Raw genomic sequence first — 12,084 nt, 5'->3', positions numbered from 1 at the left:
GCATATTGGTTCTACTAGGTCAACTTAGGAAGCTTATGGTTATGGACCTTATGGTGTCCCTCCTGGCTATTAAAATCAAAGTCAGCCACAATGGAGCCTCACGGTCATGGAGTTTATGATGTCCCTCCCACTATCACGGTGTCACCTATCAAAGTCAGCCACTGGAACCTTATTGTCATTATAGAGCTTCTGGTGTCCTTGCCCCTGCCCACAACCAATGCATTTCTTCATTTGTTAAGCCGATCTTCCACTCTATATCACAGCCACCACCATCCTTTCCATATGCAGTTGAGTCAATTCCTTATCTAGAGATTCCCAACTTCCCACCATCAGGATATCTTAGGCATGTGGATGAGGCTACATACAGAGCTGCAGTTGCTGACTACTTCAACAACTATATGGGGCAAACATCATAGGACAAGTATTATTATTTATATGGGGTTTAGGGAAGAGGGAGACATGGAATAGAATAGACTTGTAATTGGTAATATTCATATATATTATATACTTGAATGTTGCCTTTTCAATGGTTTTTTTGGTAAACTAGTAGTTCCAAAGTTTTTACTATACTTGAAATAGGTAGTATGCAAGAATCCAAATCATTTTGAGTTTATATAAGGCCTGAAACTGAAGTTTGAAACTTCAGTAAGAAATCACAAGTTTCGACCAAAAAATTTTCCTTGGTTGTAAGCCTAGATTTATGATGTGATTTTGGATACTTTTCCCCTATTGCTAAACTTACTTCCATCTTGGTCCAGATTTCTTTGGCTGCCGTTTTTTCATTGGCCCCTATATCAACTTGATGTAAAGAATGCTTTTCTCAATGATAATCTCCATGAGAAAACTTATATAGAGCAACATCCAGGGTTGTTGCTTAGGGGGAGAGTGGTATGGTTTGTAAACTTAAGGAGTCATCATACGGGATGAAGCAATTGCCTTAAGCATGGTTTTGTCGCTTTACTTTTATTGTGATTAAATTTTGGCCAACTCGTTGTGACACTGACCATTCGGTGTTTCTTCTCCATTTTAGTGCTGGAAATTTATTCCTCATTGTTTATATTGATGATATTGTTTTTACCGAGGATGACTCTATTGGCATTGACAAGTTGAAGTTATATTTGCAACAATTATTTTAGACTGACGACTTTGGAAGACTTAAGTACTTTCTGGGTGTAGAAGTTACTCTATTGAAGCTCGGGATTTCTTGTCACACCGTAAGTATGTGATTTATTTGTTGTCTAAAACTGAATTGCTTGGTTCTAAACCTTCAAATACTCCCACCAATCTGAATGATAAGCTAATGTCAGAAGATGGAGTTGCTTTTGATGATCCAAAGAAGTGCTGAAGGCTTGCTGGTAAATTAAACAATTTCATTGTGACTTGACCTGATATTACTTTCCCTGTCAGTGCGTTGAATCAATTTCTTTCTGCTCCTCGGACATCTTATCGAGATGTTGTTTTACAAATATTGAGGCATCTAAAGAAGGTTACTAGCATGGATTACTTTACAAAGATCATTATTATAGGAAAGTTGAAGGTTTTCCGGATACACATTGAGTTGGATCACCTATTGATAGGAGATCAACCACAGGCTACTGTACTTTAATTAGCAGTAACCTTGTATTCTGGAAGAGTAAAAAGCAGACAATTGTGGTTAGATCAAGCATAGATGTTGAAAGAGTTCGTCTTTGGCAATGATTTATAAATAGATGTGATAATTAGGCTGCTATTCCAATAGCAACAAGTTCTGCATTTCATGATTGCACAAAGCATACTGAGGTTGACTGCCACTTCATCCATGAGAAGCTACAACAAGGATTAATTTCTCCAAGACAAGTCCGTACTAGAGAGCAATCTGCTAATTTGTTCACAAAGCCTTAAGGGGCTGCAAGAATTTACTATATTTGTAAAAAGTTGGGCATGTTTAACACCTGTCCTCCAGCTTAACAGAGAGTATTAGAATGTAGTCTTAAGAGTAAATAGGGGAGAAGGAAAAGGGCCTCGAGTTAGCACGAGGAACTGGGTTTTGGAGTTTTTTCCAGCATATTTTATTTTATTTTTTGTTTCCTATTCTGAGTGAAATACCTGCTGGTCCTCTATAAATAATAAGGCTAACTGTTGGAGAGCCTCACAAGATAATGTAAGGCATCCTTGGCTGTTAGCAACTTTTTCTCTTCTTCTTCTTCTTCCTCTACCTCTGTAACTTCTTTCTATTTACAGGTTGTAAGTTAAGTTAACTTCACCAACAAGACTGTCATTCATCAACAAAACTGAATGATGAGATTCATCACAACCTTAACAAGGTTGGAAATTATAAAAGAACCATTGTTGTCATGGTACTAAGGCAACCAAGGCGTTTAAGGGCCTTCCTATATGTCTTGGTTATAGGCCACAAGGTGTCTCCATGACGACAAGGCACCTTAGTGTTCTTTTATTAATCTAACAATTTTATTTGCCAAAAATGACATAAGAATTTCATTATCCTACTTATATGCTAAACAAATATTAAAGAATCATTTCAATGAAAGATATTCGTCAAAAGATCAAATTTACAAACTACCTTTATATAGCAGTATACTATTTAAATCTGTTCATCCCAAAGAGGTTAACTGCTCAAACGACTTTTTATTTTCATCAGAACTGTTTATTAGACAGGGCATAAAACCAGCCTTCCAACAAATTCAAGATTGTTTAATCTGATTTGTGTTGAAGGAGTTCAGTTCAACTGCAATTTGTTTTTCCATTTTTGAGACACTGATCTCAAAATTAAATGCAAAGGTCTAAGCCCAATCCAAATTCATTGCACCATGGAATCACCAATTCCAACACTAGCCACCAAAACAGATGCTGCAGATAATGAGTCAGAAAGAAAATCAGTTAATCTCAACGCTACTTATTTTATTATTTTAAGTTGGTGTTCTGTTAAAAAAAAAGTATCCATCAGATTTTGCAAAAGTCGACACCCAGGAAATATATAATGACAGCAATGTAGATGTAACACAAGTTCTCAGTTTTCTTATTTCCTTTTTAATTCTACCAGTCATGCCAAAATCCATAAAAGTAAATCAGCAGTTTAGGATAATGTTATTTATTCATCTCATTAAGCCATAGTCATCAAGAATACCAGTGACCAGTGCATCATCCAGAAAGGGAGGAAGGATGCCAAGGAGGTGCTAGAGAAACACCTACACAACTATAAATAAACAAAGCCACTAGAAGTCATGAAAAGGAACCTCGGATAGATAAATTTAATATTCTCTACATAATAAAGGCAAAGTATACAATAGCAACAAACATGGAAGGTAAATAGAACATTTCAAACTATTTATTTGTTCTGTATTTAAAAATAAGTTTAAAAACTGAAATTCCTTCTCAGGAGGAAGGGGAAAAACAACTTAAATAAACGAGAAAGTAATGAGAAAGTTCGAAAAAAAATAGAAACTTCAACTCAGAACAAGACAACCAGGGAACACAAATTGTAGTGGTATGGTAAGTTCAGTATACCCTTCCTTTTCTTTAATCAAATAATAAAATAAATCATTTATGCATAACAGTTGACAAACTCTCACTCAAAAGTTCAATACATAAATACAGACATATCAATCATGGCTTGTTAATACCTTTCAGACATCATATCTACATGATTTCAAAAGCTAAATATATCCAATATCTCTGTTTGAAAAGGACATTTTTTATCAATTTTCATTTGTCGAGACAGAAAAAGGAGACAATTACAGGAGGTAAAATCTTAAGTATATTTTTACATTCAGAAAAAGTACTGGTGACATGAAATAAAAAGGAATGTGATTTATTTCTATCTGCACTTTCTGACAGTTCTCCAACCTAGGAAACTGTAAAATACACTTGCCTGCTTGTAAGTTAACTTTGAAGGTGGATCATGATATGGATCCACTACTGCTATCCTATCACCATATCTTTCTGCTGATGTCTTCCAAATGTCTGGGACTGCATTCCATTCTCCAGAGACTGAGATATTATCACTTGCAAGCAATACGCTCTCTAAAAGAGGGGAGCACCTTCTGACTTGCAGCTCCTCTGACTGCACGTATAGAATCAATCAAACAAATGTTGCGTTAGTCATGACTCACAAATCACTGCTCATCATTGTTTCTCCCCCAAATTCTGGGCTATATCACACACTAGGTTAACAAATTTAAAAATTCAGTAGGGGGGAAAAGTGAAATTTTGGCAACAGAACATTTCTCTTACTTTTTCATTAAGTTATTACTACTGTGAAGGGGACAAGGTATATGAATTAGGTGGTGGTCCTTTGCGTCTAGACAAGACTTGTCATACCAATGAATCCATTCTGTAATGATAGAATATGCATAAATGATATAGATATGAATACTGTACAGTGGACCAGGTAGATGAATTAGGTGCTAGTCTCTTTTGCATCTAGACGAGATTTGTCATACCAAAGAATCTTGCTCTGCAATGATAGAAAATGCATAAATAATATAGAAATGAATAGTGTTCATTCCCCAATATTGTTTTCCCTCTGAGTTCTATTCTGCTTGTATTTTATGGCCACAAACAACATTGAGGGGCCATGTTATGTGCAAATCCCAACTTAAAATGAAAAGAATTTAGAAATAATAGGAAGAGAGATTATAGGTGGAGAGAGAAGAAATTTCAGAGAAAATAAGTATTTCTGCTTTACAGACAAAGGCTGGCATTGGCTCAAGAAGAAACTAACTTTCACTCAATAGAATAATTTTAATTTCCAACAGCCACATTCCCTAGTTTTCTCCCCTAGTAGGAATAGTAAATAAAACCAACTCTACAGCCCACATATCCCATTAACGTAGGAAGTTAACCTAACCAATTATAACTCCTACACACCAATAATAATAGTTTTTAATTACTAAGACTTAAACAGACTAAACAATTTTGACCCCCAAACCACTCTGTAACAAGCTACTAGAAGGTTTGTGTATCAATATAAAATGCTTTTACGATATACTGGGATATTATGAAAATGCCTAACATGACCATCTGAGAAGTGAATACACAACTGAAAAATGAACCATAATAACAGAAACATGCAGTGCCACCATCCACAAGTTAAAGCACTTGTGCCTTAGTTTCAAAGCCCAAAAAATCTAATATTCATACGGGCAAATTTTTGCACGTTGGCCACCCATCTAAGTTTGGCTGGATGGTTCACCCATTTCTAGGGACTGTAGGGACCACAAGACCCATGAGAAAGGCCTCTCCTTGTCATATTATCAGAGTTTCCTTTCCTACGATCATCTTTGTTAACACTGCCCAACTGAAACATCCCCACAGAAACACACCTTGGAGAAGGGAGATATTTTATCAAAAACTTATTAGAACACTTTGGTCATTTAACATCTGCCACTAGGTTGATAACACCTCTTATTAGCTAAATCTATAATGCTCAACAAATAAATCGACGAGCTGTACACTACTTTCCTCATACGAATGGGTCAATATTTATAGAATTATTGCTGCAACCAAGAACATTTTGATACATCAGTGTAACTTTCTGGCAAACAGCTTATTCAAACAGAAAAGATAACGGTTTGTATTTTTTGCAGTTAGCCAAGTAAGTGCCACAGACCTCTGAGTACGGTCAAAGCCCTCTATTCCCATAAGATGCTTGCTTAGTTATCAAATTCCTACTGCAACCAAGATTCGACCCTTAAATTGGTTGTAACTTTCCAGCAAAAAGCTTATCCAAATGGAAAAGGTAATGGTTTGTATTTTGGAGTTACCCACATAAGTGCTACAGTCCTTCCAGTACAGTTAACAAGACTTCTATTCGCATGATAAGATGCTTAGGAAACACTAAATGAAGGCCCCAACCCCATTCTTGGTTATCAAATTGTACTATTGTCAGAATAGTAAGCACTCAAGAGGAAAGCATCTCAAACATAGAAGCAGGGCAACAAACCATTTACGTGACCAAAAAACAAAAGGAAGTATCCACCTCTATAGGAACAAAGCACTGTTGCATACAAATTGGAAGTCCTATCATAATGAATCCAGATGACTATAGTGTCGAAATTCTCTGGAGATAACAGTTTAGTCCATCAGCATATTTCACATTAATTGGGGATATTCAAAATGTGCTCATCTATAGGAACCTAAGGGTGCATTGGTCACACTCCAGCTTTCTATTGAACAGAAACATGTTTGCTATCACTATCACAAGATCATTTTTGTGCTCTTTTGGAACAAACCGACAATCTAGAAAAACAATAAATAAAAACCACATATACAAAATTGAATTAGCTTATGTTCCAAAAATAGGTTAAAGAACCAAAAAAATTGACACCATCACTCCCCTTGCTCCTCATGCTCTCTGCAATCAGGACATCAATATCATTCTCAAAGCAGGGCACCGAACGCTGCCACCTGCTGCTGCAAATCTCTGCCATCAACAGCTGTCTGCCTGAGGTACATATAACAGTTCCAATCGGGTACTTGCTCAAGCCCTCTACTTCCATCACAGATTTTGCAAAAAACGGGTCATTCGGGGTTGCCCACCAAAATATGTTGGCATGAGTCAATCTTCAAAACTGAGTACAAAATTTCAGGTCACACATTACAAAGTCTGATCCATTCTAGTTAGTGGGAGGCGGTACACACCATAATGAAAAGAGGATGGAACTTAGAATTCTTGACTAGAGATGCTCATACAGTATCAAAGTATGCCGATTGTAGTGCTTACTACATAGCTGACCTAAGTGGATAGAGGTGAGGTTGACTCAAATTCTTAAAACCATAAATTTTCTAAACATCTATAATTTTCAAATGGAAATGAACCCAAGATTTTACCAATAAAATGGACAGTGAGGACAAATGGTAAGATGTGAGCAGTCAGTCAATCAGTTACACCAACAAAAGAGGTTCAGAAAGTAAAACTCCATCTGCATTCTGTAGTGTGGATTATCAGAGCTATAGTAGGTTCAAGTCCAAAAGATGTCTGACGTGCCCTTCTAATTCTAATGTGCTTGATCGGTTATGTAATTTTTTTTTCTTTTGATATTTAAACCATGTGAATAATTTTTGGAGTTTTTCAAGGAGCTTTTACAACAACAACAACAACAATAAGCCTTTTCCCAACTAAATGGGGTCGGCTACATGGATTCTTGCCCTCCAATCGGTTCTGTTCAAGGCCATGCTAGATACAAGGCCTAAGCTATACATATCCTTTCTCACCACTTCTCCTAAGGTTATCTTAGGTCTACCCCTAGCTCTTCTAGTTCCTTCAATATGGATTATATCACTTCTCCGAACAGGAGCATTTATAGGTCTCCGTTGAACGTGGCCGTGCCACCTCAAACGACTTTCTCTAAGCTTATCACTTATGGGAGCAACTCCCAGACCAACTCTAATATGATCGTTTCTTATCTTATCCATCCTAGTTTTGCCACTCATCCATCTTAGCATCCTCATTTCTGCTACACTGAGTTTATCTATATGATTCTTTTTAACAGCCCAACACTCTGCACCGTACATCATAGCTGGTCGGACAACGGTCCTATAAAATTTTCCTTTAAGCTTTAATGGAATATGCCGATCACATAAGACCCCGGATGCACCTCTCCACTTCATCCACCCTATTTTAATTCTTTGGGAAACCTCATCTTCTAAATCACCTCTTTTACTTATGATTGAACCTAGGTACCTAAAACAATCACTCTGAGGAATCTCTTTATCGTCAAGTATCACCACTTCATCATCTGCCCGATCATGACTAAAGTTACAAACTAGATATTCCGTCTTCGATCTACTAAGTTTAAAGCCTTTTGATTCCAAAGCTACTCTCCATGATTCTAATTTGGTATTAATCCCCACTTGGGTCTCATCAATCAACACAATATCATCCGCAAAAAGCATACACCAGGGGACCTCATCTTGAATGTCTTTGGTTAATTCATCCATTACCAAGTGCAAATAGATATGGGCTTAAAGTTGACCCTTGATGTAGCCCAACTGTTATCGGGAATTCATTACTTTGTCCCCCCACTGTTCTAACACTAGTCACCGAACCATCATACATATCCTTAACTATATCTACATATTTACTTGCAACACTTCTTTTCTCTAGTACTTGCCAAATTAACGCTCTAGGGACTCTATCATAAGCTTTTTCTAGGTCAATAAATACCATATGAAGGTCTTTCCTACATTCTCTATACCTTTCCATAAGTCTCCTAATTAAGTAAATAGCCTCCGTTGTAGATCTTCCCGGCATAAACCCAAATTGGTTCTCCGTAACTGTAGTTAAGTGTCTCAACCGGGTTTCAATTATTCTCTCCCATAATTTCATCGTATGGCTCATCAATTTAATGCCTCTATAGTTATTACAACTTTGAATATCTCCTTTATTTTTGTAAATTGGAACCACAACACTTCTCCTCCAATCATCTGGCATTTTCCCTGTGCTCATAATCTTATTAAACAACTTAGTCAACCAAACTAGTCCATGGGTTCCTAAGCTCTTCCATACTTCAATTGGGATTTCATCAGGACCTTGTGTCTTGCCGAGTTTCATCCTCCTTAAAGCTTCTTTTACTTCGGACATCGAAATTCTACGTATATAAGTTCGGACACCAGTGCCTTGGTGAAAAGTGTAATCGTCCGAAACATAAGTGCTTGAAGAATGCTCATTTAGTAAACTAGAGAAATAGGTTTCCCATCTTTTCTTAATATCCTCCTCACAAACTAATATTTTACCGTCTCCATTTTTAATACATCTAACATGGTCAAGATCTCTACTCTTCCTATCCCTCATCTTAGCTATCTTATAAATAGATTTTTCCCCTTCCTTTGTGCCCAACTTATTGTATAACTCTTCATACTTCCTTTCCCTTGCTTTTCCCGCAATTTTCTTAGCTTCATTTCTATCTAACCTATACCTTTGAAGATCCTCAACATCCTTAGTTCTTTGCCATGTCTTAAAACTAGCTTTTTTATTCCTAATGGCAGCTTGAACCTCACTATCCCACCACCACGTCTCTCTATAAGAATGGATCTTTCCTTTTGATTCACCTAGAACATCTTTAGCCACTTTCTTAATACACATAACCATCTCATTCCACATTGCATTGGTATCCCCTTTAAAATCCCATTTTCCTTGTTTGACTACTTCATTAGCGAAGGATTTAGAGTACTCTCCTTTCAAATTCCACCATCTTATTCTGGGATAGTTTACCTTGGACCTTTTATGTGTTCTTGGGACTAAGCACATATCCAAGACCACAAGTCTATGTTGTGCAGTTAAGCTTTCCCCCGGTATCACCTTGCAATCCTTGCACAACAATCTATCAGTCCTTCTAGTTAGGAAGAAATCTATTTGGCTTCTATGCTGTCCACTTTTGAAAGTAATTAAATGCTCATCTCTCTTTTTGAAGTAAGTATTTATAATAGATAAATCAAAAGCAGTAGCAAAATCCAAAATTGAAATCCCCTCGTCATTCCTTTCTCCAAAACCATAACCTCCATGAACACTCTCATATCCTCTTTGATCTTTTCCAATATGTCCATTTAAATCACCTCCTATGATAATCTTTTCTCCTTGACGAATTCCTTGCAGTAATCCACCCATATAATTCAAATGGGATCCAGTTTTCCTAACCCACGACTTCTGATGGTTGGATGAGACTCTTTTAATAGTGCTACGGGTATATTGTATTTTATTGTTAAGGGGCAAACTGAATAACAACACCACAATGACTAGATGCTCTTCACCAACTTTTACCTTCAGCATTTTGATTTGTATATTGAAGGGTAATGTATCAGTATCTCCAAGTAGGCACCTAATTGACCAATAGGGGTAACTTTTGGAAAGCATATCTAGATGTCCTGTGTCTTATGAAAACTAGTTAGTTTTTGAGCAAGTTTATTGGACACAACCTTTTCCAGTGTCTATTCATCTTCTGTAAATGGAGAAAAGGTTCAGCCTCACTCCAACAAATTCAAAAGACAAGACAATCTCAACTTTTGCTCTCCCTTTGTCATTCTCTGTTTCTGGCTTTGTTATCTTCTGAATGGGCATAACTCCGTATGTCTCAAAGAGACCTAGTATACAAGTATAACTGCTAGTGGAAAATGATTACAACCACTACTGGAGGAGACAGTCTAATAAGAGAATGACTAGTGGCATGACTTAGCTGCATAATTGCTTTAGTTTTGCTTATTTTCAGGTTTCTGATGCTATCTGCGGTATTCTTGTCTGTTGAAATTCTTTGGAAGTTTTTGTGCTATAGACAAGGTCTCAAACCATTGCCCACCCCCACCCCCACCCCCCCCCCCCCAAAAAAATAAGAACTTATCTATATTACAGAAGGTTTGCAACACACTTAATCACTAGAAGGGGGATGGTGGCTGCCCGTTGACAAGTCCATGTCTGGATTAGTCGACCGAAACAGCCACCAACCCGCCACACCTCCCTTTTTTCTCTGTCAGCTTATTCATCCCATCTACTGGTGGATCCAAATGGGTGCCTACCGCCTACCACATCTGGTGCCTACATGTGTTTCAGGTCAGATTTGTCTCCATAGCATTAGGAAAAACCAAATGGGGAGGCTTTTTTAGTTGAAACAAACAGCCAACCCACCCTTTACATCTTCTCATCCGGTGCATGCATCCGTGGTTCAGGTCAGATTTTGGTCTCATAAAATTGTACCGAGTGAAATTAGTTTCAGTCTTCAATTTCAGTAATACACTTGAGTCACTTTGTCTTTGACTTATTTGGTAGTCAACATTTAGTCCCAGCTCTGCAAATCTGTCACAGTACATTTCTATAACAATTACCCGAAAAGTTTATTCTTATTGTTCTAACGTGATTTTATTAACCAGTTCAAATTTTCTTGCAGAAGCTAATGTGGATTGTATTCAATTTGCAGTTTTATTTTATGAACTTCCTGCGCATGTACAAACTCCAATCTAAACTCTAACCCTCCTCACCAACGCATTCCACGATACACAACTAATGGAAAGATGAACAAACAAGTTAAGAGAACAAACGAATTGGTAATCAAATTGGTTCAGATACAGTGATAACCCTATCCAAAATCAGAATAACCAAAAAGCATATTAGTGATTACTGGACACTTACACATGTTCTTAATTCGCAATTTATGGTAGGTCTACGAGCCGAACGAAACAAACGGCCTTTACTGCATCTTCTGTAGCAGAATTTCACACCGTGGAAGCTACGACTGGGTAGAAGAAATCCTAATACCGGTCTAGGTCCATGGTCGAGAGAACTCGAAATGAGATTCGAATGAAGACATACGCTCGCCATTCGATTAACAGAGGAAAAAGAAGAGAAAAGGTTGAGCTGAGAACACAGGATTGAGAACTCAAGCCGAGTAAATACTGGAGATTTTAGAGAGCGGAAGACGACTTCCAAATATGTATAAGAAACAGAGGAAGAGTGAAAAAAAAAAACAGAGGAAGAGTGAAAAAAATCGAGAAACTTGACAGAGACGGGTAACGTAGGACGTAAGGCGTTGTCCAAGTACAGAGTTTTCCCTCCATTGGAATTCCCATTTTGGGGAGAGGAAAATGCTGACGGGTTATGGTCAGCTGCCGCGGATTTCATCAACTATGACTAGTCAAATGGCGCGAAAAAAACAAAGATATTTAGGGGTATTTACTATTTAGGACTTAAGAGAATGAACGCTACTTTAAGCCTTCAGCTCCTATGGCAATAAGAGAGGTAAAATTTTCAGGGGTAAAGCTGTCATTGTATGTGTTTTGTTAGTTGTTTGGATATTCCAATAAAAAGTAAACAAAAAAATTTTAAAAAAATTGGAAAGACATAGAGTCATAGAGAGGATATAAGTTTCTTTTTATGGTAAATGAAAATTTCATTGATGAGGCGAAGGATACAAAGCTCCACCAATCAGGGAGAAAAATAGACATCAACCACATGGTTGACCTCCCTAGGAATAAAAGAAAAGATACATTCTTCAAAGAAGGGGACAAGGTACTTAATATCCGATACAACATGCTTAAATCTAAAGGAGATTTTGCCTGTCCCATGACCACATGTTGAAGCCCTTTACAATAAGATTCTAT

At 37.3% G+C, this 12,084-nt stretch overlaps 1 protein-coding gene across 1 annotated transcript in view; it reads right to left on the bottom strand.

Annotated features, from left to right (window-relative positions):
• LOC149018971 (putative acyl-activating enzyme 16, chloroplastic) overlaps window positions 1-11,560 on the bottom strand; it is a 95,071-nt gene extending 83,511 nt beyond the window's left edge. Inside the window, 2 exon segments of the mRNA XM_089153071.1 lie at window positions 3,869-4,060; window positions 11,117-11,560. Coding sequence (XP_089009197.1) covers window positions 3,869-4,060; window positions 11,117-11,305 — 381 coding nt within the window. The 5' untranslated portion in view covers window positions 11,306-11,560.
• Window positions 11,561-12,084: the final 524 nt, after the last annotated feature.

The sequence above is a fragment of the Hakea prostrata genome, chromosome 4, assembly GCF_041222555.1.
Source record: "Hakea prostrata isolate BN-2017 chromosome 4, UWA_Hpros_2, whole genome shotgun sequence".
Lineage (NCBI taxonomy): Eukaryota > Viridiplantae > Streptophyta > Magnoliopsida > Proteales > Proteaceae > Hakea > Hakea prostrata.
The sequence above is the reverse complement of the archived record's forward strand: the minus strand, read 5'-3'. Positions and strand labels throughout refer to the sequence as shown.